General features: G+C 36.9%; 1 protein-coding gene across 1 annotated transcript in view; it reads left to right on the top strand.

Moving 5' to 3' along the window:
* LOC128649325 (zinc-regulated GTPase metalloprotein activator 1) overlaps positions 1-23,278 on the top strand; it is a 141,701-nt gene that overhangs the window by 85,348 nt on the left and 33,075 nt on the right. The window contains exons 8-12 of the mRNA XM_053702534.1: positions 3,453-3,499; positions 4,262-4,348; positions 5,815-5,859; positions 7,569-7,625; positions 11,671-11,719. Of these exons, the coding sequence (XP_053558509.1) occupies positions 3,453-3,499; positions 4,262-4,348; positions 5,815-5,859; positions 7,569-7,625; positions 11,671-11,719 (285 nt within the window). The remainder of the gene's footprint in view (positions 1-3,452; positions 3,500-4,261; positions 4,349-5,814; positions 5,860-7,568; positions 7,626-11,670; positions 11,720-23,278) is intronic.

Raw genomic sequence — 23,278 nt, 5'->3', positions numbered from 1 at the left:
CTGTTTTAGCCAGTAAAATTGTATTATATCAAACTGTCCACCTGTCAGAAAACTGACAGACAGTCAGTGTCAGGATGATACAAACTTTCCGACATTTGCTGATTATAAAGATAAGTACATTTTCGTTTGTTCAGGGGCTTAGCTTGTTCAATGCCTTTGCTTGGGCGCATTGACCTCAAAAGCCAAGAAGCTGGTTTTGATTTAAAGCAATAAAAGCTGTGACACCAGAAGAATAGGGAGCAATTTAGAGCGTGTCACGCTTCACAGACTGGAATCAAGACAGACTCGTCTGAGAGATGTGGCCGTACAACCACAAATAAAATTGAAACTGAAGAGGTAATTGATATCATGGGCGATCACTCTAATGGGACTGTCACCCACAGGTCTGAAATATTCATTTTTTTAATCACAGGGAAATGACATGACAGTTCCATTCCTATTCTTTTAACACCATCATACAATTCTTTCTTCATTTTCATATATATATATATATATATATATATATATATATATATATATACTTCTAAAATTGTCTTATACTGAAAGTTCATTTACAATAAATTGGATAACATTTTGCACACAGTTTTTTTTTATTTTTTATAATATGATCAGAACATGAAACCTAAAATGTTTGTTTCATGATTGAGATAGAACATGCATTTGTAAACAACTTTCTAAGTTACTTCTATTTTCAATTTAGCTTCATTTTCTTGGTATCGTTTCTTGAAGGAGTAGCAATGCACTACTGGGACCTAACTGAACAAATCAGTAAGCCAACCACAAGAGGTATTATATGTGCAGCCACCAATCAGCATCTTGCTTCCAGCTCCTGATCCTAACTAGGTAAACTTTTCAACAAAGGATACCAAGGGAACAAAGCAAATTAGCTAAAAGAAGTAAATTGGAAAGTTGTTTAAAACTGTATGCACAATCTGAATCACAAAAGAAAAAAATGTGGGTTTCATATCCCTTTAATGCAAAGTAAATATCACAATTCGCAGTATATATATATATATATATATATATATATATATATATATATATATATATATATATATATATAAAAATAAGTATATATAAAAACAACATATTCAAGGCAAAGGGGAGAATGTGAAAAAATAATCAAAACTCAGAACTAAGGATAGTATGTGTGTATGTATGTATATATATATATATATATATATATATATATGTATGTATATATATATATATATATATATATATATATATATATATATATATATATATGTATATATATATATATATATATATATATATATATATGTCAGCCAAAAAGAAGTGCACTCTCAGGTCTTTCACAACAAACGAGGTTACTTTATTTGTAACGTTTTCGGAGGTCTCGCTGATGAAGGAGGCGAGACCTCCGAAAACGTTACAAATAAAGTAACCTCGTTTGTTGTGAAAGACCTGAGAGTGCACTTCTTTTTGGCTGATATATCACTACAAAGTTGCACCCAGTCGGTTTCCTTACTGAGGGCAAGATCTGGTATTTGGATACCTATGCTAGCTGCACCTGTGAAGATGCTAAATGTAGTAGGGTCTATACTTTATTTTTTTTAGTACTGCAAAGGGGGCAGACTTGCGGTGCTATTTACTCTGGCCTATTCAGTCTGCAGTACTGCAAAAGGAACAAGAAGCTGTTTTGAACAGTTAAAGGACCAGTAAATACAGTAGATTGGCATAATCAACAAATGTGTTATAACAAGACAATACAATAGCACAAATTCTGAACTTAAAATGAGCAGTATATTTTTTTCTGGCAAATTTTAAAGTTATGTCTATTTCCACTCCCACTGCATCAAGTGACAGCCATCAGCCAATCACAAATGCATATACATATATTTTGTGAATTCTTGCACATGCTCAGTATAATCTGGTGACTTAAAAAGTGTAAATATAAAAAGACTTACACATTTTGTTAATGGAAGTATATTGTAAAGTTATTTAAAATTGCCGTTCTATCTGAATCATGAAAGTTTAATTTTGACTTTAGTGTCCATTTAAATGCATTTTTTTAAAAACATGTTTTTAATGAAAATCTCAATATTTATTTGTGATTGTTTTTCTTCCCACATTGCACTGCTCTAATTTAGGCACACATGGGAAAATCATATGAAATGATTTTGAGCTTTATTATAAAACTTATTATAAAATTCTACAACACTAATTCAGAGTATCAAATAGTAAAACCCAATGAGCAGCTTATACCAAGGTTGTATAAAAATCAGGCAAAAGTAACTTTCCCAGGCACATTTGATCTGATTATTTGTGCAGAGGCTGTGTGGGAATTACATACATATTTTGTGGCACTGTATCCTACCCCCTGTGACTCAAGGAGTGAAAGGATACTTTTGAAAGTATTTGTTTATACAACAAGTTAACCATTCTGACACTGATTATGTGAACTGAGCCACCCATGTTGTTGGAAAATGTATATGTGTAGCCTTCTTTTTAAACTATACAGCAACCACAAACATTTGAATTGTATCTTGTATTCTGTTGACTATTTTGCTCTAATTTACAAATATTTAGGGTGTTAGTGTTCTCAATACATATACATAATTTATAAAAAACTGAAACACAATACGTTTTGCACAGTCAGTTCTCTTGTGTCACTAATAAAAACACCACACATTATACTCCAAATGCTCTATGTTCCATACAATTTGAAAACTGCTTCATAACATCTAATAAATGTGTACATTTCTGGTTAAAGACATGAAAAGACTCAAAGCGTATCACTTGTATGTAGGGTTACAAATTTGAAATGTCTTGTTCTAGAAAATACATAATACTTTTTGTTTTTTGGATTGCAACTAATGACCCATTGTTTTACAAAAGAGAATGCTGAATATATTTTCAGTTTTGTATTTGGGTTGAAATATTTGGAAACAAAAATAGATCATGCAAGATTGACATTTTTTTGTTCTGTATTAAAGGAACAGTTTACAATAAAATGTTCTCCCCTTTAATTTGTTACCAATGATCCATTTTACCTGTATTACATTGTTTACAAATAACTCATTAACCTTTATATAAGCATTTTAAATAGTTGATTTTGTCTGTCATGGTTTCTACACTCAAAGGAATAGTCTAGTCAAAATTAAACTTTCATGATTCAGATAGAGCATGCAATTTTAAGCAACTTTCTAATTTACTCCTATCATTAATTTTTATTCGTTCTCTTGGTATCTTTATTTGAAAAAGAAGAATATAAGCCTAGGAGGCGGCACATTTTTCGTCCAGCACCTGGGTAGCACTTGCTGATTGGTGTTAAAATGTAGCCCCCAATCAGCAAGCGATACCCAGTGTAGTCATTCCACTTTATTATTATTTTATAATTTATCAGACTTTTCACTTTAACAGATTATCGCAGAGAAATGTATTTTCTTTTTTTTTTTGCATGCTAAAAATTCGATTTTTTTCCCCAGCACATCTTAGAAGAAAAACCAGAGGGTCTTATTAATGAAGCAGCAAGGTAATACCTTTATGTTCCTGTCACTGTATGCAGGTATTTATATATCCAAGACTGTCCAACTGGTGGTTGGTAGGTTGCCCTCTAATATTTTTGTGTGTCCTTTAAGCCACAAACCAAATACATATATATGTATATATATTTATATATGGGTGTGTGTATGTGTTGCAGAGATTTTTAGTAAATAATTGAAGTGCTGAATTCCTAAAAAAAAATGCTTGGAAGTCAAAAATTTAATTTTCATGGTTCAGATAGAAAATACAGTTTTAAAACCCTTTCCAATTTACAATATTTCTGCTACCAAATTTAACGCTTGGTATTCTGTTAAAACTTTGCTCCTCCCCATTAGAGCATACTGAGGTAGACTCACTAGCATGCAAATGTCTTGAGCACATTTATGGCAGCAGTCTTACTAACAATTTATACCTATAGTGCCCAAGACATGTGCACATCCCTGAACCTGGGTATTCTCGTGTGGAAAGGAAATCAGTTTTAACAAATTATACCAAGAAAGAGTTCAACTTAATGTAAGTAAATTGGAAATATTTTTTTAAACTGTACACTATTCCTTTAACAGAAACTGCAAGGGCTATATTGTGAAACAGCTACTTTGATATATTTATAACTGATATTTCCATTCAGCGTGTTTATACATCTTCAGGTTACAACACCTAAAAGTTGGACAGCCTTGAGTATTATGTTTTTTTTTAATAAGAATAGCATGCAGATGATTGAGATCACCGGATTAATACCACACTCATTTAGGCAGGTTGCATTGGCTGATGTTCTGATCATCAATAAAACTGATTTAGTATCTGCGGAAGAGTTGGATGCTGTGAGATCTGTTGTGAGGTAAGAATTTCTTCACATTGTGGTGTGATTACAGTTATTAATTCCATTGTCAGGGCATGGGTTCATACTCATCCTAATTCATGCATCATTGTAGTAACTATAGAGCATTCATACTTAATTGTCTAAAGAGAAATCTCAGCTATAAGATCTTTGAGATGCAGGTTTATGTCCATAAATCCTCTTGTGCTTTTCATTCTGTAAAGACAAAATAATTGCTGGAATATTTGTCTCTTTTTTAAAAAATATAAATTATACACAGAATACCAGTCCATGTGTATCTTAAATATTTAAATAAACTGGTGTTTTCAAACGTTTCATGTTGCAACTTTTGTCATAAATGCAGAAAGAGGATGTGCATCTTACCAAGGTCATAACATTATTTAATGCCACAGGGTCTGAGTTTTCAGTTGTCAAGTAAGCAGCTGCCTACGGGGAACCGGTGATGATCTCTGTAATTAGCACTGCAGGATGTCCCTCCCGATTCAAGGAATGTCCTGTAAAAACCTGGATTGGTGACAATCCTATTTAGCCATGTAGAAACAGGAGTCACGACAGCCACTAAAAGATATAATTTTGACTCAGCTTGTCACAGTACTTGACTTTTATTTTTAATATATACATTTTATAAATGTTGTTCCTACTCCGATACTTTGGTCATTTTACATTAGTAATATACACAGATTTGCTCTCTATAGATAATCGTTTAATAAAAATATTGCAAGAAGTAGAAATACATTTTATTGGAAGAACAATGAATTTTAAAAGATATGCTTTATCTTTTTGTTGGTATCTGAGTAATCTGTTAAAAGGAAGTGGTTACCACGATTTCTATGTTGGCTAAGTGTCCAAAAAGCCAAAAACAAAGGAGTTAGTGGCTTTCATTGTAGTCCTGTTGTTGGCAATGTCAAGTAAATAGCACCCAATCTCTTTGTCCTGCCACCATCAAAACTTGTTGCTGCATGTAATGCCATCTAGCAAGGTTGTGTGTGGCGCACAACCATAAACAATAAATCATTTTTTACGTATACCAGAAGGTATCTCCATTGAAGTTATTTACCTACTGCTGGAGTAAAGAATGACTATATGTGTTATATTGTAGTATGTGGAAATACATTAAACCTGTATAATGCCTATTACATAACGTAATACAGATAATAATACAGGCTGTGCTTTACATATTTAATTTTTAAACAACTGGTGGCCCCATCTTCCATCTACAGCAGAAAAGAAGCCCTCCCCCACTCCCCACAAAAATAAATCACAAATTCACTATTTAACTCAATACATCAACTGATATTACTCTCAGTTGCAAATTTCACCCCTCTCAAACACACACACACACAATTTAAACTGTTCTGCTGTGGGACCAGTATAAGAGATACACATACACTACGGCTTTCTTGATGACTTGGGTCACATATGTAGCCCTTTCACTGACATTTGTGTTTCTTTCCTTTCTGTTTCAGGTCAGTCAATGGACTTGTAAAAATTCTAGAAACCCAGAAATCAAGGTAATGGAATAGTGTATTTATAATATATCTTAAGTAACATTCAGTTTAAGTACTTAGACTTCTCAGGTACCCCCCCCTTAATTCCCAAATCTAGTAAATGTCTGGAACAATACAAATTGCCAAACTGTGTGTTCTCATAGACTGCAATGTAAATATATATGTACAGTATATGACTATATACATATATATTTATGTGTTAATATGTGTATATACACATATTAACACATAAATATATATGTATATATTCATATACATATATATTTAAAATGCTGCCTATACTGTGCTACTTTCCCCCCATCGCTGCGCGCGGTTCAGGCGGCTTCAGAGCAAGGCCTCCAATAGGAGCCTATGGAAGCGCGCTCTTGTAAGCGCAATGCGAACGCGAGCTTGCGTTTGCATTGCGATTTACTTGTAATACCAGCTTACATTATCGTGCGCTGGTATTACAAAGGGGATCGCTAATATTTAGCGCTCCACTTGTAAGCTAGCCCAAAGTTTTGTGTATGTCACATTCCAATTATAAACTTACTTGGCAGCAACTACAAAAACCTGCCTTGAGGCATATGAATATTTTTGTTACTATCCATTGCTAATTTTCAAATGGAATCTAATGTTTGACAAATTTAAAATATATATATATATTTTTTATATAGGCTTTCTTTGTATCTAAATATCTACAAGAAATGTAAAATCAAACGTTAACAAAGTGCACTTGTGTTGCTCCTACATTCTGAAAAGCTGTATCTATTGTTGAATTATGAAGAAGTCATCTTTATGTTGCTATACTACCAGATATTATATGCATGGATGTGATTTATGTGAATGTTAAGTCTTGTGTGCAAAGACTGCTTCTATCTGTAGCTGGTAAATCAATGCCTGCTGGTTTCAGTTTTTTATCTTTAACTATAGCGGCTGTCATGTCCTATTTAACGGTTTTTGAAGCTTTGTTAAACCTGAAATCATTGTACTTGTTCCGCTTCATTATAAGCCTTTATCAATAACATTGTACCTTCTTTTTTTTGTTAAATTTGATGCCAAACAATGCTGAATCATGCTGGTAGGAGACTAAAAAAGTTGATAATTAAATATTCATCTATTAATTTGAAGTAGTAACATTAATAATATAATGTAAGATGTGTTCAAACAAAAGCAACTCCATTGAGCACATTGGGACCTGTATAGCTGCATAGTTTAGGAGGAAAAGTAAAGACAAACATATTTATTGTTCTAAATTGTAATCTCTTAAATAAGTATTGGAATACATACATGGCATATATCAATAAGGAAGCAATGCAGTGAAGACATCAGTACCCAAAATATAAAAAAAAATAATCATTTAGCACTGTCTTGAAATACCTGGTGCGATTAATATTCCTGGTGTTCTTTGCTGTGGCCAGTTAAGGACAGATGTTTCACAAGATTGTGGCCTGATCTAAGCAGTCACTGATTAGACCAGGCAAAATAAATAGTGAATATAGATTTTAGTTTTGTTTTTTGTTTCATGAATTAAATCTAATATGTGGTTTGATATGTCAAGAGTCAAGCCCTTAATCATACCAGTTTCTATCTTTATAACAATATGTAAGTGTAACCACATATTCTTGTAATGCTTTGCAAATAAAAGTCATAACACCAAAAGGATACACCACTTTTCACTGCTTTTGTAAACAGACTGTATTTAACGTGTTATTTATGTATTTTTTCCATAGGGTTGACCTAAAAGACATCTTAGATTTGCATGCTTTTGACAGCATGTCTGGAGGAAGGTAAAGTTTAACACGTCAAGATTAAAATATTTAAAAGCTGTCCAGTTCAGCATTATGCTTCATTTAAAAAAAAATTATTCAGTGTGTAATCTGTTTTATTTTCATCGTATTGTATAAAAGTGGCCTCCCTGGAATACTGGGGAGAAGTAAATTGGTTTGTATTAGGGGATACCACTAAGAAAACATTGCAGTTTAGGTAAAGCGCTTTCCAAACATCAAAGGCTTATTAAATAAACATTTTTAGTGCACATGTTACCTACTACCACCAGCTTGAATTTTCCATATGAGTCTGTAATGAAACAAGCTCTTCAGCTGATATGTGTTTGTTTGTATGCTGAAATAGCAAGGCTCACATCCAAGGCTGGTGATTTAAGCTTGTGTGTGTCCTACCACTGTTTAATGAACTATTTAATAAAGGCCCTTTGATTCCCTCTTTAGCATGGATTTGCTTTTAGTACAGGTACTAAATAGCTAAAGCAATCCTTTCAAGATTAACCAGCTGCGAGGGATTAAACTTGACACCCTTCCTGCCGCAAGTCATTCAGTCATTCAGTCCAGCAGCTTGGCTACACACACACTTTCCTTCCCTTTTTCAAACTCACTGTTACCAATTTACCCCTCGCTGATCTCCCTAAAACCTTGCAGATGTTCTGTTTTGAAGTCTACGGCAACCCCCTGCAGATGAGTGTATGACACAATTGACAGGGACGTAATCTGTTAGGCAATATTGGGTTGAAAATCCCCATGCAAAAGGATTACGATGGTCTGCTTAGGAATTTGTTTTATTCACATCAATATGTGAAGGAAACTTAAAACCTGCTTTAATGTGGAGCTATCACTTGTATTGTATGTATTGGCATTATCATCTGTTGGCTATGTGTCTGTCTATCTGTTTTCTCTGTACAAGCACATTATAATTTATTGTACCACTTCAGTTGGAGTAGGCACATAACAGAGCATGAACCGTAAATGTAAGACATTTGGTGCATCACCTTTAGAAATTATCATCTTTTTATAGTAATAAAATGTCTAATTTATTTCTTAGCTGGTTTATTCTTTGGGTCAGTAACTTAAAGGGACATAATATATGTGCTTCTACATAAATATGCTGCTCTTGATTGGCTCACTGCCAGTTTCCAGTTTAGCAGCCCAAGAATATTGCTAAGTTGGAGCTGACAGGGGTTAGACACATAGTTACAGACACGCGGTGCAATAGTAAAAGCCTCTTGCTCATTATACAGTTTTATTATCACACTATTATGTCCCTTTAAGCAGTAAAAAACAGACATTTGTTAACTACACAAATAGTGAATTAATACACAGCAATTCATTCTTGTAAGGTGACCTCACAGGTCTGATGAAATTTGCCTTAGAGGGACTGCAATATTGTCCACTAATACCTTCTTTGGGTATACACAATAATATATTTAAATCAGACAATTAATGGTGCCTTTGTTTTATCTAAGCAATAGGTTTATTCTTAGCCACAATTACTCGTCTGGACTTCCTATAAATTTTCATACCTTTGGTATAGGGTTGCCAACTTTTTAAAGAAAATAAGGGAGATTAAGGAAACAACAAATTGTATGTAGGAAACTGACACATTATACTGTAGTTACTGAAAAAAAACACTTTATTTTACAATTTATACAGTTTGGTACAACAAAATCCTTCATGCAAATCACCTCCATTCACACAGTCTAGTTTAATACATTCAAGAACTTTCTGCAAATCTGTGAATTCTATTTCTCATTTCAAGCACAGTGGGAGTAAAAACATTAAACGGTTATATACATCAACATTATTAACTAAATAGGAGTACAAGCAGAGGCGTAACTAGAAACCACAGGGCCCAGGTGCAAGAATCTAAGAAGGGCCACATCTCACCTCAATACCAGCGCTGCTTACGGTAGCGGTAAACTGGCTAAATGTGCTTGTGCACGATTTCCCCATAGGAATCAATGGGGCAGTTTCGGCTGAAAAAAAACCTAACACCTGCAAAAAAGCAGCGTTCAGCTCCTAACGCAACCCCATTGTTTCCTATGGGGAAATAATTTTTATGTCTACACCTAACACCCTAACATGAACCCTGAGTCTAAACACCCCTAATCTTACACTTATTAAACCCTAATCCGCCGTACCCGACATTGCTGACACCTGCATTTTATTATTAACCCCTAATCTGCCGCTCCGGACACTGCAGCCACCTACATTATCATTATTATTATCGGAATTAAGGTAGGAAAAATCCTATTGGCTGATCCAATCAGCCAATAGAATTGAGCTCGCATTCTATTGGCTGATTGGAACAGCCAATAGGATTGAACTTCAATTCTATTGGCTGATTGGATCAGCCAATAGGATTTTTCCTACCTTAATTCCAATTGGCTGATAGAATCCTATCAGCCAATCGGAATTCAAGGGACGCCATCTTGGATGACGTAATTTAAAGGAACCTTCATTCGTCGGGAGTCGTCGGAAGAAGAGGATGCTCCGCGTCGGCTGGCTTGAAGATGGACCTGCTCCGCTCCAGATGGATGAAAATAGAAGATGCCGCCTGGATGAAGACTTCTGCCCGTCTGGAGGACCACTTGTGCCCGGCTGGGTGAAGACGTCTCTAGGTAGGGTGATCTTCAAGGGGTAGTGTTAGGTTTTATTAAGGGGGTATTGGGTGGGTTTTAGAGTAGGGTTGGGTGTGTGGGTGGTGGGTTTTAATGTTGGGGGGTATTGTACTTTTTTTTACAGGTAATAGAGCTGATTACTTTGGGGCAATGCCCCGCAAAAAGCCCTTTTAAGGGCTATTTGTAATTTAGTATAGGGTAGGGATTTTTATTATTTTTTGGGGGGCTTTTTTATTTTATTAGGGGGATTAGATTAGGTGTAATTAGTTTAAGATTCTTGTAATTATTTTAATATTTTCTGTAATTTAGTGTTTATTTTTTTCGCACTTTAGTTTATTTAATTTAATTGTAGTTAATTTAGGAAATTATTTTAATTATAGTGTAGTGTTAGGTGTAATTGTAATTTAGGTTAGGGTTTATTTTACAGGTATATTTGTTTTTATTTTAACTAGGAAGTTATTAAATAGTTAATAACTATTTAATAACTATTGTACCTAGTTAAAATAAATACAAACATGCCTGTAAAATAAAAATAAACCCTGAGATAGCTACAATGTAACTATTAGTTATATTGTAGCTAGCTTAGGGTTTATTTTATAGGTAAGTATTTAGTTTTAAATAGCAATAATTTATTTAATTGTAGTTATTTTATGTCGTTTTATTTAAATTATATTTAAGTTAGGGGGGGTTAGGCGATGTTAGGGACGGCAGATTAGGGGTTAATAAAATTTAACTAGTGTTTGCGAGGTGGGAGTGCGGCAGATTAGGGGTTAATATATTTTTTGAAGTGGTGGCGATGTCCGGTCGGCAGATTAGGGGTTAAAAACTTTAGTTAACTGTTTGCGATGTGGGGGGGGGGGGCTCGGTTTAGGGGTTAATGGGTAGTTTATGGGTGTTAGTGTACTTTTTAGCATTTTAGTTAAGAGTTTTATGTTACGACGTTAGCCCATAAAACTCTTAACTACTGACTTTTAAATGCGGTATCAGTCTTGACAGGAGAGCCTGTACCGCTCACTTTCTCCAAGACTCGTAATACCGGCGTTAGGCAAATCATATTCCGAGTCGCGGGAAAAAAAGTGAGCGGTACACCTGTACCTGCAAGACTCGTATTACCAGCGGGCGTTAAAAAGAAGTGTTGGGACCTCTCAACGCTGCTTTTTAAGGCTAACGCAAGACTCGGAATCTAGGCGATAGTTTGGTAATTTACAGTATCCAGCTTAAAGGGACCTAAAACTCAATATTAAGATCTACATAAATGCATTTGTGCCATCTGAGAACTGCAGTAGCAAGCTTTTACAGTAACCAGTCATTCTTTTTTTCTACAGTAACATTTGTAAAGTATCTGGTTACAAACATGACGTAATTTAGAAGTTACATTTGTGTGTCTACTCTTACCATTTTTTGTCCTTTTTTTTTTTTTTTAGCTTGCAGGGCAAATTTATTACAGGATCATCTCATCCACATCTTGATAAGGTAATGACCATATTTGAGGCATTGTCTTTTTCTTAGACATTTATGACATTTTTAGAGCTGCTGGACTAATTGTTGTAATGACATTTAAGTTACATCTCTGTGTATTGATTTTTTTTCATGTACAATTATTGCTGTTAAATACAAAAAAAATATATAAAGTTTTTTTCTTTTTTTTTATCGGTAGAGTCAGATTTATTCATGTATAATTTAGGCCGTATAGAATAATGACTTACAGGGGAACCTGCTTGATTTATTACAGGGGGCAGTTTAGCTACTCAGTCCTCTTAGCGTGTTCTGCTGGCTGTACTAGGTACAGTAATTTGTAAGTTTTTAATATGGAGTAAAGTTTTGAAGTTGCCATGAGGTTTTACTTGTAAAGATAAGATGACATGTAATCCTATAACCTCTTAAAAATATATTAAAATATGTAATCTGCATACTGCACTTTCTGTAACTATTTTCCAAAGATAGACTGTATATATATATATATATATATATATATATATATATATATATATATATATATAGGTGGCCCTCGTTTTACAACGGTTCAATTTACACCGTTTCAGAATAACAACCTTTTTTCCCAGTCATGTGACTGCTATTGAAAAGCATTGAGAAGCAGTGCATTTATTAAAATAGCCAGTAGGTGGAGCTGTCCGCTTGTGTTTCAGCAAAGCCAAGCAAGCTGAAATTAATCAGTTTAACCAGATCTGAGCTATCAAGCAGAATTCAAAGGAACAAGATCTTTCTGTCTATTACTCAGTCCAGATTGGAATGCATAGAAAGAACGGTTTGCAGAAAAATGCAAGTGAAGTGTGTGTTGTGTGATTATTTTATTAGGTTTATAATGCTTTTTATCAAATGTTTTTGTTCATTTAACTTAGTTTAATTATATATTCTGTGTTGTGTGATTATTTTATTAGGTTTATAATGCTGTCTAGCATTTAAAGTTTTCATTCCAATGCTTTAAAAATAATTTATTAGGTGTTACTTATGACAATTTTGAGAGGGGCCTGGAACCTATCTCCCTCACTTCCCATTGAATTACATTATAAACTGGGTTTCAATTTACAATGGTTTCGATTTACAACCATTCCTTCTGGAACCTAACCCTGGCGTAAACTGAGGGCTACCTGTATATATATACTGTGTGTGTGTATGTGTATATATATATATATATATATATATATATATATATATATATATATATATATACTGAGTGTGTATGTGTATATATATATATATATATATATATATATATATAAAACTCTACCCATTCAAGATTTAACTTGCAAATACAACTTGTACTAACTATTCTTTTTTTAAGACTAGTATTGGTTAGTAAATGAGTATTTTGGAAGGCTAAATGTTTGCAGTGCAATTTGAAGCATCCAATTACCACAAAGCAGACTCACGCTGAGAAAAAAACAAGTTGCCTTTTTTCATTGTAATGAACCCTTTTATTTCACAGTGAAAATGCCCCGAGTCACCTAGCTAAACATGCACACGGTATAATGAAGACCACAAACAATATAGAAAATGAAATAGATTGTTAGAAAGTGCATCTTTAACATCTCAATACAGTGTTAGTATTGAATGCTAGTAGTATAAGGAAAGTCAGTGCTTATATATTTTTAACCCCTTAGCTGCCAGAGGACTACAACACATTTCATTGTAATGCATTGCAGCCAGGTGGCTGAATAACATTGTTTCAACCAATTTTTTTATTCGGTACAATAATTATGGTCTAAAAAAAAACGTGTTATATGTGAATATGTATACTTTTCTTCTTAAAATGGGGAGAGTCTATTAACCCTTTTTATTAAACGTAAGTAGAATAACCTAATTTCTGGAGCAAACAATTATTTATATGCCTGCTAATTTCCATGGACTCTGTGTAACATGGATTCACAACAAACCATACCTACTGGTGGTGATTTACACACGCTGCAGGACCGATTATAGATTGTAGAACATGTTAGTTACATAATGTTTTTCTAGCTAGCTAATGCATGAATCTCCCTCTTCAACTATTTAAAAAAAAAAATGTTAACCACACTATATGGTGATCCTCTATGTGTACTCATTGAACCCACCTAACCTGACGTTAATCTAATTGTCTAATAAGCTCTGACTATATTACCTGGTTTAATGTCCAACCAAATATTTATACTCTTACTAACTTCTGCACCACTACTTCAGGATAGCCTTTAGTTATGAGCAGTTACACAGTTTGGGTTATTATCGGCTTGATTGGCGAGAGCAATTATGACTCTCATTCCCAGTATCTGGTAGTGATGTAGCATATCGTTAGGTAGTCTAAGACAGGGGCCCCCAACCTTTCGGACCTCAAGGACCACTAAACTCACAATTTTGAATACCGTGGACCACTTGCATGATTTTTTTTTAAAAAAGGTACATACCTCTATAATGTGTGTATATATATATATATATATATATATATATATATATAAATATATATATATATATATATATATATATACTGTATATATATATATATATATACTGTATATATATATATATATATATATATATATATATATACACACACACACATTCTGTACATAACTAGTATAACCATAGCTAAGTTTACATTGTGTATATATTTACACATTTTTAAGAATTATTTTTTGGAATTATCTAACTGAATGACAGAACTGAGACAATACTTCCAATTGACAGATGAAGGGTGAGTGCCAACTTTTGAGCTGGAAACAGAGAGGCAGAAAGTGGGAAAAAAAGAATTATGTTTAAAAGGACCATAAGACTTCCAAGTCACCTCCCCAGTTAGTAATTATTCAAAACTACTTATGATCATGGACAGACATTGGAGTCATAAATTAAGTTTATATCAGAAAGCTCTCCACAACTGATGTTACTGGCAATTACTATAATACTGGTGGGATATGCTGGATGGCAATTACTGGAATTCAGGTGGAATGGCTTTGTGCACAGGAAAATTATTAGATTTAAAAATAATTAATATTTAATTAAAAAAAAGAAGATGGAGGGGAGGAAGACAGTGATGGAAGTCCATTTGAAGGAATTAGGAAACTTACTACAAAGGGAAGAAAATAAATGAAATGTGAGAAAAAAAATGTTTTAAGATTTTCTTTTTTATATACTTAAATTCCACTATTTCAAGCCAAGACTATACCAACCTCTGCTGGCTTTAGAATGGAAGCATCTTCCTCTGAGCAGCGTGCCGGGGGAGAGAAGTTAAAAATACAATCTAGCTACGCAAGTTGCGCAGTACTACGCAACATGCGCAGGGAGATTGTAATTTAACTCCTCCTCTGTGGGTTTTCACTGATGTCCAGCCAGGCACTGTAGGGAGTTGTGGCACCATCAGAGGAGATTAATTCCTGCTTGATGGTGTCAAGGCCCACCAAAATCTTCTCTTGGACCACTGATTGGCAACCGCTGGTCTAAGACATAGACAATTATCGCAAACTTTTATTATGTCATCCCTGAGTCTTACTGCTTTAGACTGGTTGAGTAACCTATACAGCATTGCAGAACTTGCTTCTCTAACGGGATTAGAAATGTTTACATTGTTTATATTTTTTGTAAGGTTAGATCGTATACCAGTGATAATACCAGAGATATGCCCAATTGATACCTGAGCAGGATTGGTATTCCTAATGTTAATAACCCTAGTTAAGCAACATAGACAGAATTACTCCCTATACTGTGCTAACAAATATGTACACAATTGCCACTATAATATGGTTTTTAGTATGCTACATACTCATAAACATTCATACTCTTAGGCTGAAATATCTATGCTACAAGATTATCTAGTTTGTTCTGAGGGGGCATCTAGAAGTATTTTTGGGGTATTATAGTCAATCAGGTGGATGACAGGGTGTTTTGGCACTACAAGATCTCATGATATCTTATCTGTGTCTAGTGGCTTCACACTACATGAGCGTCATAAACATAATTTTGTCTCTCCCCCACCAGCCCACATAACTAGTTAACTACTTAGCATACACTATTACACAAGTGAATACAAGATACCTTGATAGAGCCTATTTATATTCCAGCTTACCTTTATGGAAATCCGCAATTATGCAGATGTTTTATAGCTGTAAGATCACACAAACTTCTAGTCCCCCTTTACTATCTCTGAGTTCCATTCGGATAAGGTATTTTGTCCCACCATCTGATCCCTCAGTTGTTTTGCATATAGATAGCTTCTCTTTTACCAATGTTTCTTAAACCCCTCCACCAACCCACAATGACATTAATATTCCTTACTACACTCTAACGCCCCCCCCCATAGAGCGGCTCTTGCCCGCTGATTCTCCTAACTAGAAGTCATAATGAATTCAATTTACACATACTTGTAGGTCCAATGGTCTCTTAATATTTTACACTTTCCCTTTATTATGATAGACCGTATATATAATTATCCAGATCAGTAGCCCAAAACCTGCGAGTCCTATACATTTTATATAGAAAATGAGGCCTCATAACATAGTCATAAACAAATCTCCAAGCTAAAGTTACCAAGCTTTAGTTATCTATACAGCTATATAGATTTTATTGATATGTTTCTTAATATCTAAAATTTTCATAGATCGGTTGCTGTGATATATGTAAACTGTGACTGTGATTTTACTTTCTGTTTATCTAACTGTCTCAAAAAAAATGTATTTTCAAAAAACGGGGAGAGTCCACAGTTGCATTCATTACTTTTGGGAATGCAGAACCTAGCCACCAGGAGGAGGCAAAGACACCCCAGGCAAAGGCTTAAATACCTAATCCACTTCCCTCATCCCCCAGTCATTCTTTGCCTTTCGTCACAGGAGGTTGGCAGAGAAGTGTCGGAAGATTACGGAGTGGTCTCTTATGGAGGGTAGTACTCTTCAAGATGGGATGGGAGTTTTAAGTAGTCCTGTCAGCCTCTCAGTTAGAGTCCGGAGATGCAGGGAGAGTCTTTCTGGGAAACCATCCTGATTAATATTAACAGATCCATTAGCGATCATCGTTGACGAGTTTCAATGCCTGCTTTCTTCGCTCAAGTCCATGTCAGAACATGACATGTCAAACTTTGAGGACCGTGTTACTGTTCCACAGCATAGATTCCGGTAAGATCTTTTCATTTCCTTTCATTTTGTGAATGATAGAAGACAGGGTCTCAGTGGGACTCCTTTATCTTTATGGAATTAAGGCTTAATATCTCCTGAGGAAGGTTATTGAGCAGTGGGGGACTTTAATCATGTTTGTTATGTGATTCTGTCTGCTTATGTGTAGAAATGTTGGGGCTCATGGCTATTACGGAACGTACAATTTTTTCGAGCTACGCAGTTCTTGTGGACTGGCGCGCTTTTCTTTGGCTTACATGTCGCACCTTGTGACCGGGCGTGATCACGTTTTCGTTCTCCATTTCTGTATTCATGACGAGTGTTGGTGGAGAAGATCTGTTTTCTCTACTTGTCTGGATCATTGGAGGTGGTGAGTGCCCCAGCCATTGGGGGTGTAAGGTGCCAGTTGTTTTTGTCCTTAATTTAATAAGTCAAGCTATGGAGGATTCTGATTGTTCGGAGAAGGATTTCTCTGATTCCGATTCTGTTACTTGTGTAGATTGTGGGGAGGCCAGGGTAATCCAGCCCAATCAATTGTGTTCTGTATGCCGTAATAGAGTGCTCTCTTCTCCCTCTGGGGTGAGGCTAGAGACCACTGAGCCATCTGCCTCTGAGGATTCCGTGTCCCATGAGGTGAGTTCCCTAGAATATTTGTTTCCTACACAGGCAGTTGTCCCAAATAAAGTTACCCCTTCTCCGGAAGGAGGTTTATTTCCTCCAGAGGTTACTGCATGGTTCCGCATGGTCATATCTTTGGCGTGACGCACTTACATCTTCCTAATTGCACGCAAAGAGTTTTTCCTTGTCCCCTTAACCTGGGGGTGTCAGGTGCGAGTTTGATTATATTGGATCTTTCCTCTGGGGAAGCGGTTTCCTCTGAGGCTTCAGGGTTACAGCCTTCAGGGTTGGGGCCTCCAGTTCCCCCGCCAGAGGTGGATTTTGCATTTAGATTGACTGGTGCGCCTGTGTGTACTACTGAGGCATGTGTTGGTGGCTTTGGAGGATTCCAGTTCAGATTCATCAATGGATCCTCAGGCTTCTGAATCAGATGGCGAACAGCGCTAGACGATGGAGGGATGAGATCTTACTCCTGGTCGTCTCTTGTGTTTTGTGTATCTAATCTCTGTTCTGAGCTCCTAAGGATTAGGAGATCTGACAGGCTGGTCCTGTTAGTGTTTAAATTCCTCTTTGGCATTCACCTGCGGGAGCGGCCTATTTTCTTTTGATCTGGTTAGGATGTGTTTTATTTCTTTATTTTGGAGCTCATGGCTGTTGTGGATTTTTCTTGTTTTTTGATGCTAACGATTTTATGGTCGCAATAGATGTTACTTCCGGCGGAAGTACAATTTTTTTTTTTTAAGACAATGTTTAAGATTTAGAGCTTATTTGTCTGTCATTTGTCTGTTTTTTTTTTTTTGTTTAGCCCTGATAGGGTTTAGAACTTTCAGTTAGCCCTTGAAGAGTTCGTTTGTACCCTGGTCAGCAGGCTGGTCCTGGTTCTGGTCAGCAGGCTGGTCCTGGTTGGGTACTAGTTCACTCTGTTCTTTTGAGGTTATATCAGACATTTTGTATCCTTGACAACAGGCTTGCCCTGTTTGGGTTCCAAGTTGGCTTACTTCTTGTTTAGAGGTTGTTTTTTTTGTTTTATAGGAAGCCCTTCTATCCTAGATATCAGGCTGGTCCTACTTTATTTCGTCTTGGTGGGGCGTCCAATGTTTGTGGTACTCGATACTAAGTGTTTTTTGTCCCTGCATAGCTTACGTACTTTGTTGGGATTACGAATTCTGCTATGGCATTATATTTGTAGTTCCTGAGGTCTTGGACAGGAGCTAAAGTCCTCCCTTCCGAGGGGGGAGGTTCAGATGACTGCTTGGAGATCTTCAGTACCTGGTGTAGGGGGCGATTATTCCCCCCTATTAGTACTCCTTGTGGATTGAATTGTCAGAGTTCCAGATCTCTTTTGCCAGTGTTTCATTCCTCTTTTTTGAGGATTGCTATGCTTTTCTCTTCCCCTTGCTTTTTAGGGTGGGACTTTCGGTCAACTGGTTGCAGAGACTCGTTTCTTAGGGACCGTTTTGTGTCCTTGCAGTATCCCCCTTTTGATCCTATATACTTGGGGATCTGGGGGATTGTTATGCAGTCTCTCTTGCCGTCAACCGATAGGAGTTTTTAGGATGCTCGTTCATTTATTAATTCCTTGAGCTGGAGGTTTTCTGAGGGTTGATCCAGTCTGGATCTTTAGAGACTGTCATATTCTCTCAATCATGGAGTTCTGATCTCTTTTTTTAGTCCTTCCTTTGTCTTCGGAGTTTGTGGGTGTTTTCTTAGATGCCTTTTTGGGGCTGAGTCGACAGCCACTGGGATACATCATGAGCGATCAGAGTTCAAGACTCCTTGGGGGTATGGAAATTTTTCAATTCCAGGTAACTTTGTGGTTGTTCCGCAAGGTTTTTGGTCTTGATCCGGCACCTGGTTGTGGGGGTCCGGTTTCTTAACTTAGTCCTTGTCTTTGACTTGGCATTTTGGTTGATCTGTTTTCCATATTTTAATAGTTTTGAATCTGTCCGGCATTCAGTAGTAGGTTTGTTTTCCCGGTCCTGGTGAAATCTCCTTGTTCCTACTGGGGCGGTTCGTTTCTCTCTTCTGGAGAGATGGAGGAAGTTTTTCCTGGAAATTTCTTTACTGGAATATTCCTGGGTTTCTTAATATTCCCTCTATTTTGGAGGATCTGGTCTACTGCGCCTATCTAGTTGGCCCCCTCCTGAGGTAGTTTTCCTCATCTGACTTTAAGAGTTGAGTGGGTTGAGGGTTTCTCTTGTATGCAGTGTACCTTTCCTTCGGGTTTCTAAGGGGTAATGTGGATAGGTGTCCTGGATCCCGAGTTGGTTTCTCTGGGTGTCGGTGCCTCCTTCCTGCCTCTTCCCTTTGGAACTCATGGTTGGAGATTCATTATCTGATCTCCGGGCCTTGTCAATAAGGGGCATTTTTAATCTCTCTTGTCCTGTGGGACATTGAAAGTCGCTTCTGTGATAGGACTGTTCGATCGGAGTAGGGGTCAGGAATTCTGACTGCTCTGTTTGGGCATCGACTGCATATCTTGTCTCCTGAAGGATCCTTACTTAGTTTGGGAGGCCTTGCAGTTGGTTTAGGAACCTTCCCTTAGCCGGTCGTTGGTTCTTTCTTATTGGTCAGGGTGTTGTCTTCCCTTACCCCATTTTCTAGTGAGGAGGAGTTGGTCTGCCCTGCTTTCTGAGTTGTTTCCTCTTGTTCCTTTCCAGGAATGTCCTGGTGCAAGTTTACTAGCTACTCAGTTGGCTAGTTACTAGGGTGTGATGGAAGCCTGTGGCTTTCGTTTGTGGTGTAAATGGATGTTACTATTCTGTTCCTGTTCTTCTCCCAGGGTTTCTTTCTGACCTACGGGTGTTCAGTTTCTCTGTGCTAATTCACTGTCTATGGTAAGGTAGTCTTGTTCTACCTTTTGTCTTTTTGTACTTCTGGAACTTCGGTTCTGGTTAAGGATTTACATTGGTTCCCTTTGGATCCATGTAGCAGGTGCTCTTTAATTTTTCCTTTTCTTTGCTCTCCTCCATCGGTAGAGTATTTTCTATGGGACTTTGTCCTCTTGCAGCCTGGAAGCCGCTCTTTTTCGAGCTCTGCTAGAGGCTTCTCTCTCTGTTTGGTCCTTGTCTCTTCAGGGATTGTTTCTGGAGGTTCTTTCAGACCTTCTTATCTGATTCTTCCCTTCTTTTAATTAGGGAGAATGTGGTGTGGGGGTTTGTTTGTTGTTATCCCTTGCCATTGTTCAGGGAGAGGTTTTTATGTGTGTGCTTCTAGTGAGAGGTACTTTTGTCTCCTCAGAGGCTTTTGTGCTCAGTGAAGTCCAGCATTTAGAGTGATCTCTAATTGGGATCCTTATGGTTCTAATTGTTGGGCAGCTACGTTGTCCTCTTTCCATATTTTTGTTCTTTCTGCTTCTGTTGAAGTAGTTTTTTTTATCGGGAATCCGGGTTGTGTCAGGCTGTGGTGCCATCAGAATGGGCCGCCTTTTTTATTCTTGCCCGTTTGGATTCAGTGTATTGATTTCCCAAAAGTAATGAATGCAGCTGTGGACTCTCCCCGTTTTAAGAAGAAAAACTTAAATTATGCTTATCTGATAATTAAAAAGATTTCTGAACGGGGAGAGTCCACAGCTCCCCGCACATTTTTTCTGTTGGTGGCCTTACATTCTTTTTTATTCGTTCTTCTGGCACCTTTTTTCACCTTGATATTTCTCCTTACTGTTCCTTGTTCCCTTGGCAGAATGACTGGGGGATGAGGGAAGTGGGGGAGGTATTCAAGCCTTTGGCTGGGGTGTCTTTGCCTCCTCTTGGTGGCCAGGTTTTGAATTCCCAAAATTAATAAATGCAGCTGTGGACTCTCCCCATACAGAAGAAAAGAAAATGATCAGGTAAGCATCAATTTTTTAAAAAAATTATTTAAAAAGAAAGCTACATGATACTAAGGGGTGAACTAAGACTTAAAGGGACATGAAACCCAATTTTTTTTTCATGATTTAGACAGAGCATACAATTATAAACAACTTTCTAATTTACTTCTATTCTCTATTTTGCTTCATTCTCTTGATATTCTTTGCTGAAAAGCATATCTAGATATGCTTAGTAGCTGCTGATTGGTAACTGCACATAGATGCCTCCTCTGATTGGTTCACCATGTGCATCGCTATTTCTTCATTAAAGTATATCTAAAGAATGAAGCAAATTAGGTAATAGAAGTAAATTGGAATGTTGTTTAAAATTATATTCTCTACCTTAATCATGAAAGAAAATGTTTGGGTATAGTGTCCCTTTAAGTGTAAAGGATAAATGAACCAATTATTTTCTGTGCTGTTTTTTAGTAAAACTATACTTTTTTTAAATTGATAGTTTTTTAAAGAAAAATTATGACAAGTGTATGATGACTGATGGGTTTGTGCATTTGATTTCTCAATGGATATTCTAGTTTAAAAATAGAATTCTCTTTTTTTTTTTTGTTATAATATTTAATTTTTTAACAAATGTTCTTAAATGGAAAGAGTCCACAGCTGCATTCTTTACTTTTGGGAATTAAGAACCTGGCCACTAGGAGGAGGCAAAGACAACCCAGCCAAAGGCTTAAATACTCCCCCCACTCCCCTCATCCCCCAGTCATTCTTTGCCTTTCGTCCCAGGAGGATGGCAGAGAAGTGTCAGAATTTTAAATTTTTGTTTTTGTCTCTTATGGAGGGTAGTACTCTTCGACATGGGACAGGAGTTTTAAGTAGTCCTGTCAGTATCTCAGTGAGGGCTTGGATAAAAGTTAGAGTCCGAAGATGCAGGGAGTTTCTTTCTGTAAAACCATCCCGAACCATATTAACAGCTCCTCAAGCAATCAGCGTTGTCGAACTTTGCTTCGCTGCCTGCTTTCTTCTCTCAAGTCCATGGTGGAGACGATGCTACTATCCGTCACACTTGAAGGGCCGTGTTCCTGTTCAACGGCGTTGATTCCGGTAAGATCATTTTATTTTACTTTATTCGCAATGTACTGTAATGTGAATGTTTCCAGAGAGGCTACCACCTTGCGGATCTAACTATATAAACATAAGGGTCTCAGTGAGTCTCTTTTAGTATCTTGGAATCGAGGGTTATTATCTCCTGAGGGGGGTTATTGAACAGGGGGGGGTTACAATTATGTTTGTTATGTGATTCAACCTGCTTATGTGCAATATTTTACTGTGCTTGTGGTTGGAACATTGAGGCCTTTGGAAGTGACGCAGCCTTTTTGACTGGGTGCGCTTGTTTGGACTGTTCACCTTGTGTTCAGGCGTGGCTACGTTCTGTTGTTCCATTTCTGCATTCCCGACCGCCTGGCGAAGGAAATTTTCTAGTTCGCAGGGGTCTGGACATAGGAGGTGGTGAGTGCCCCAGCCATTGGGGGTGTCAGGTGCCGTTTTAGTTTCACTACTTTAGTCCATATTTAAATACCCTCTATCCAGTTATGGAGGATTCTGATGCTGAGACTGTGTTAATTTCAGATTCAGTTACAGAGGATTCTGATACTGAGACTATTTTGATTTCAGATTCTGTGTCCGGTGATGAATCCGGAGTGGCCTCGTTGACGCCTGTCAACCAGTTTTGTTCCGTATGCCATTTTAGAGCGCCTGGTTCCTCGGGTTAGGGGAATCCAGGGACTGCTGAGCCATCCGCCTCTAGGGGGCCTGTCCTTCGAGAGGCGAGTTCCCTACCAAATCATACTTCTGCACATGCGGGTAACCCAGTTTATGGTTCCTCCATGCAGGGTGTTTCCCCGGTGGTTCCAGCATGTTTTTTGCTTCCATATAATGTTGGCGATTGTTCGTCTGCAGAGTCCAGACGTTTATTTGAGAATGTGCTTGTGTCCTATTGTCCAGGGCCTTCTGCCTTGGGGA

Source organism: Bombina bombina, chromosome 2 (assembly GCF_027579735.1).
Source record: "Bombina bombina isolate aBomBom1 chromosome 2, aBomBom1.pri, whole genome shotgun sequence".
Lineage (NCBI taxonomy): Eukaryota > Metazoa > Chordata > Amphibia > Anura > Bombinatoridae > Bombina > Bombina bombina.
This window is presented reverse-complemented; position numbering and strand designations above follow the sequence as displayed.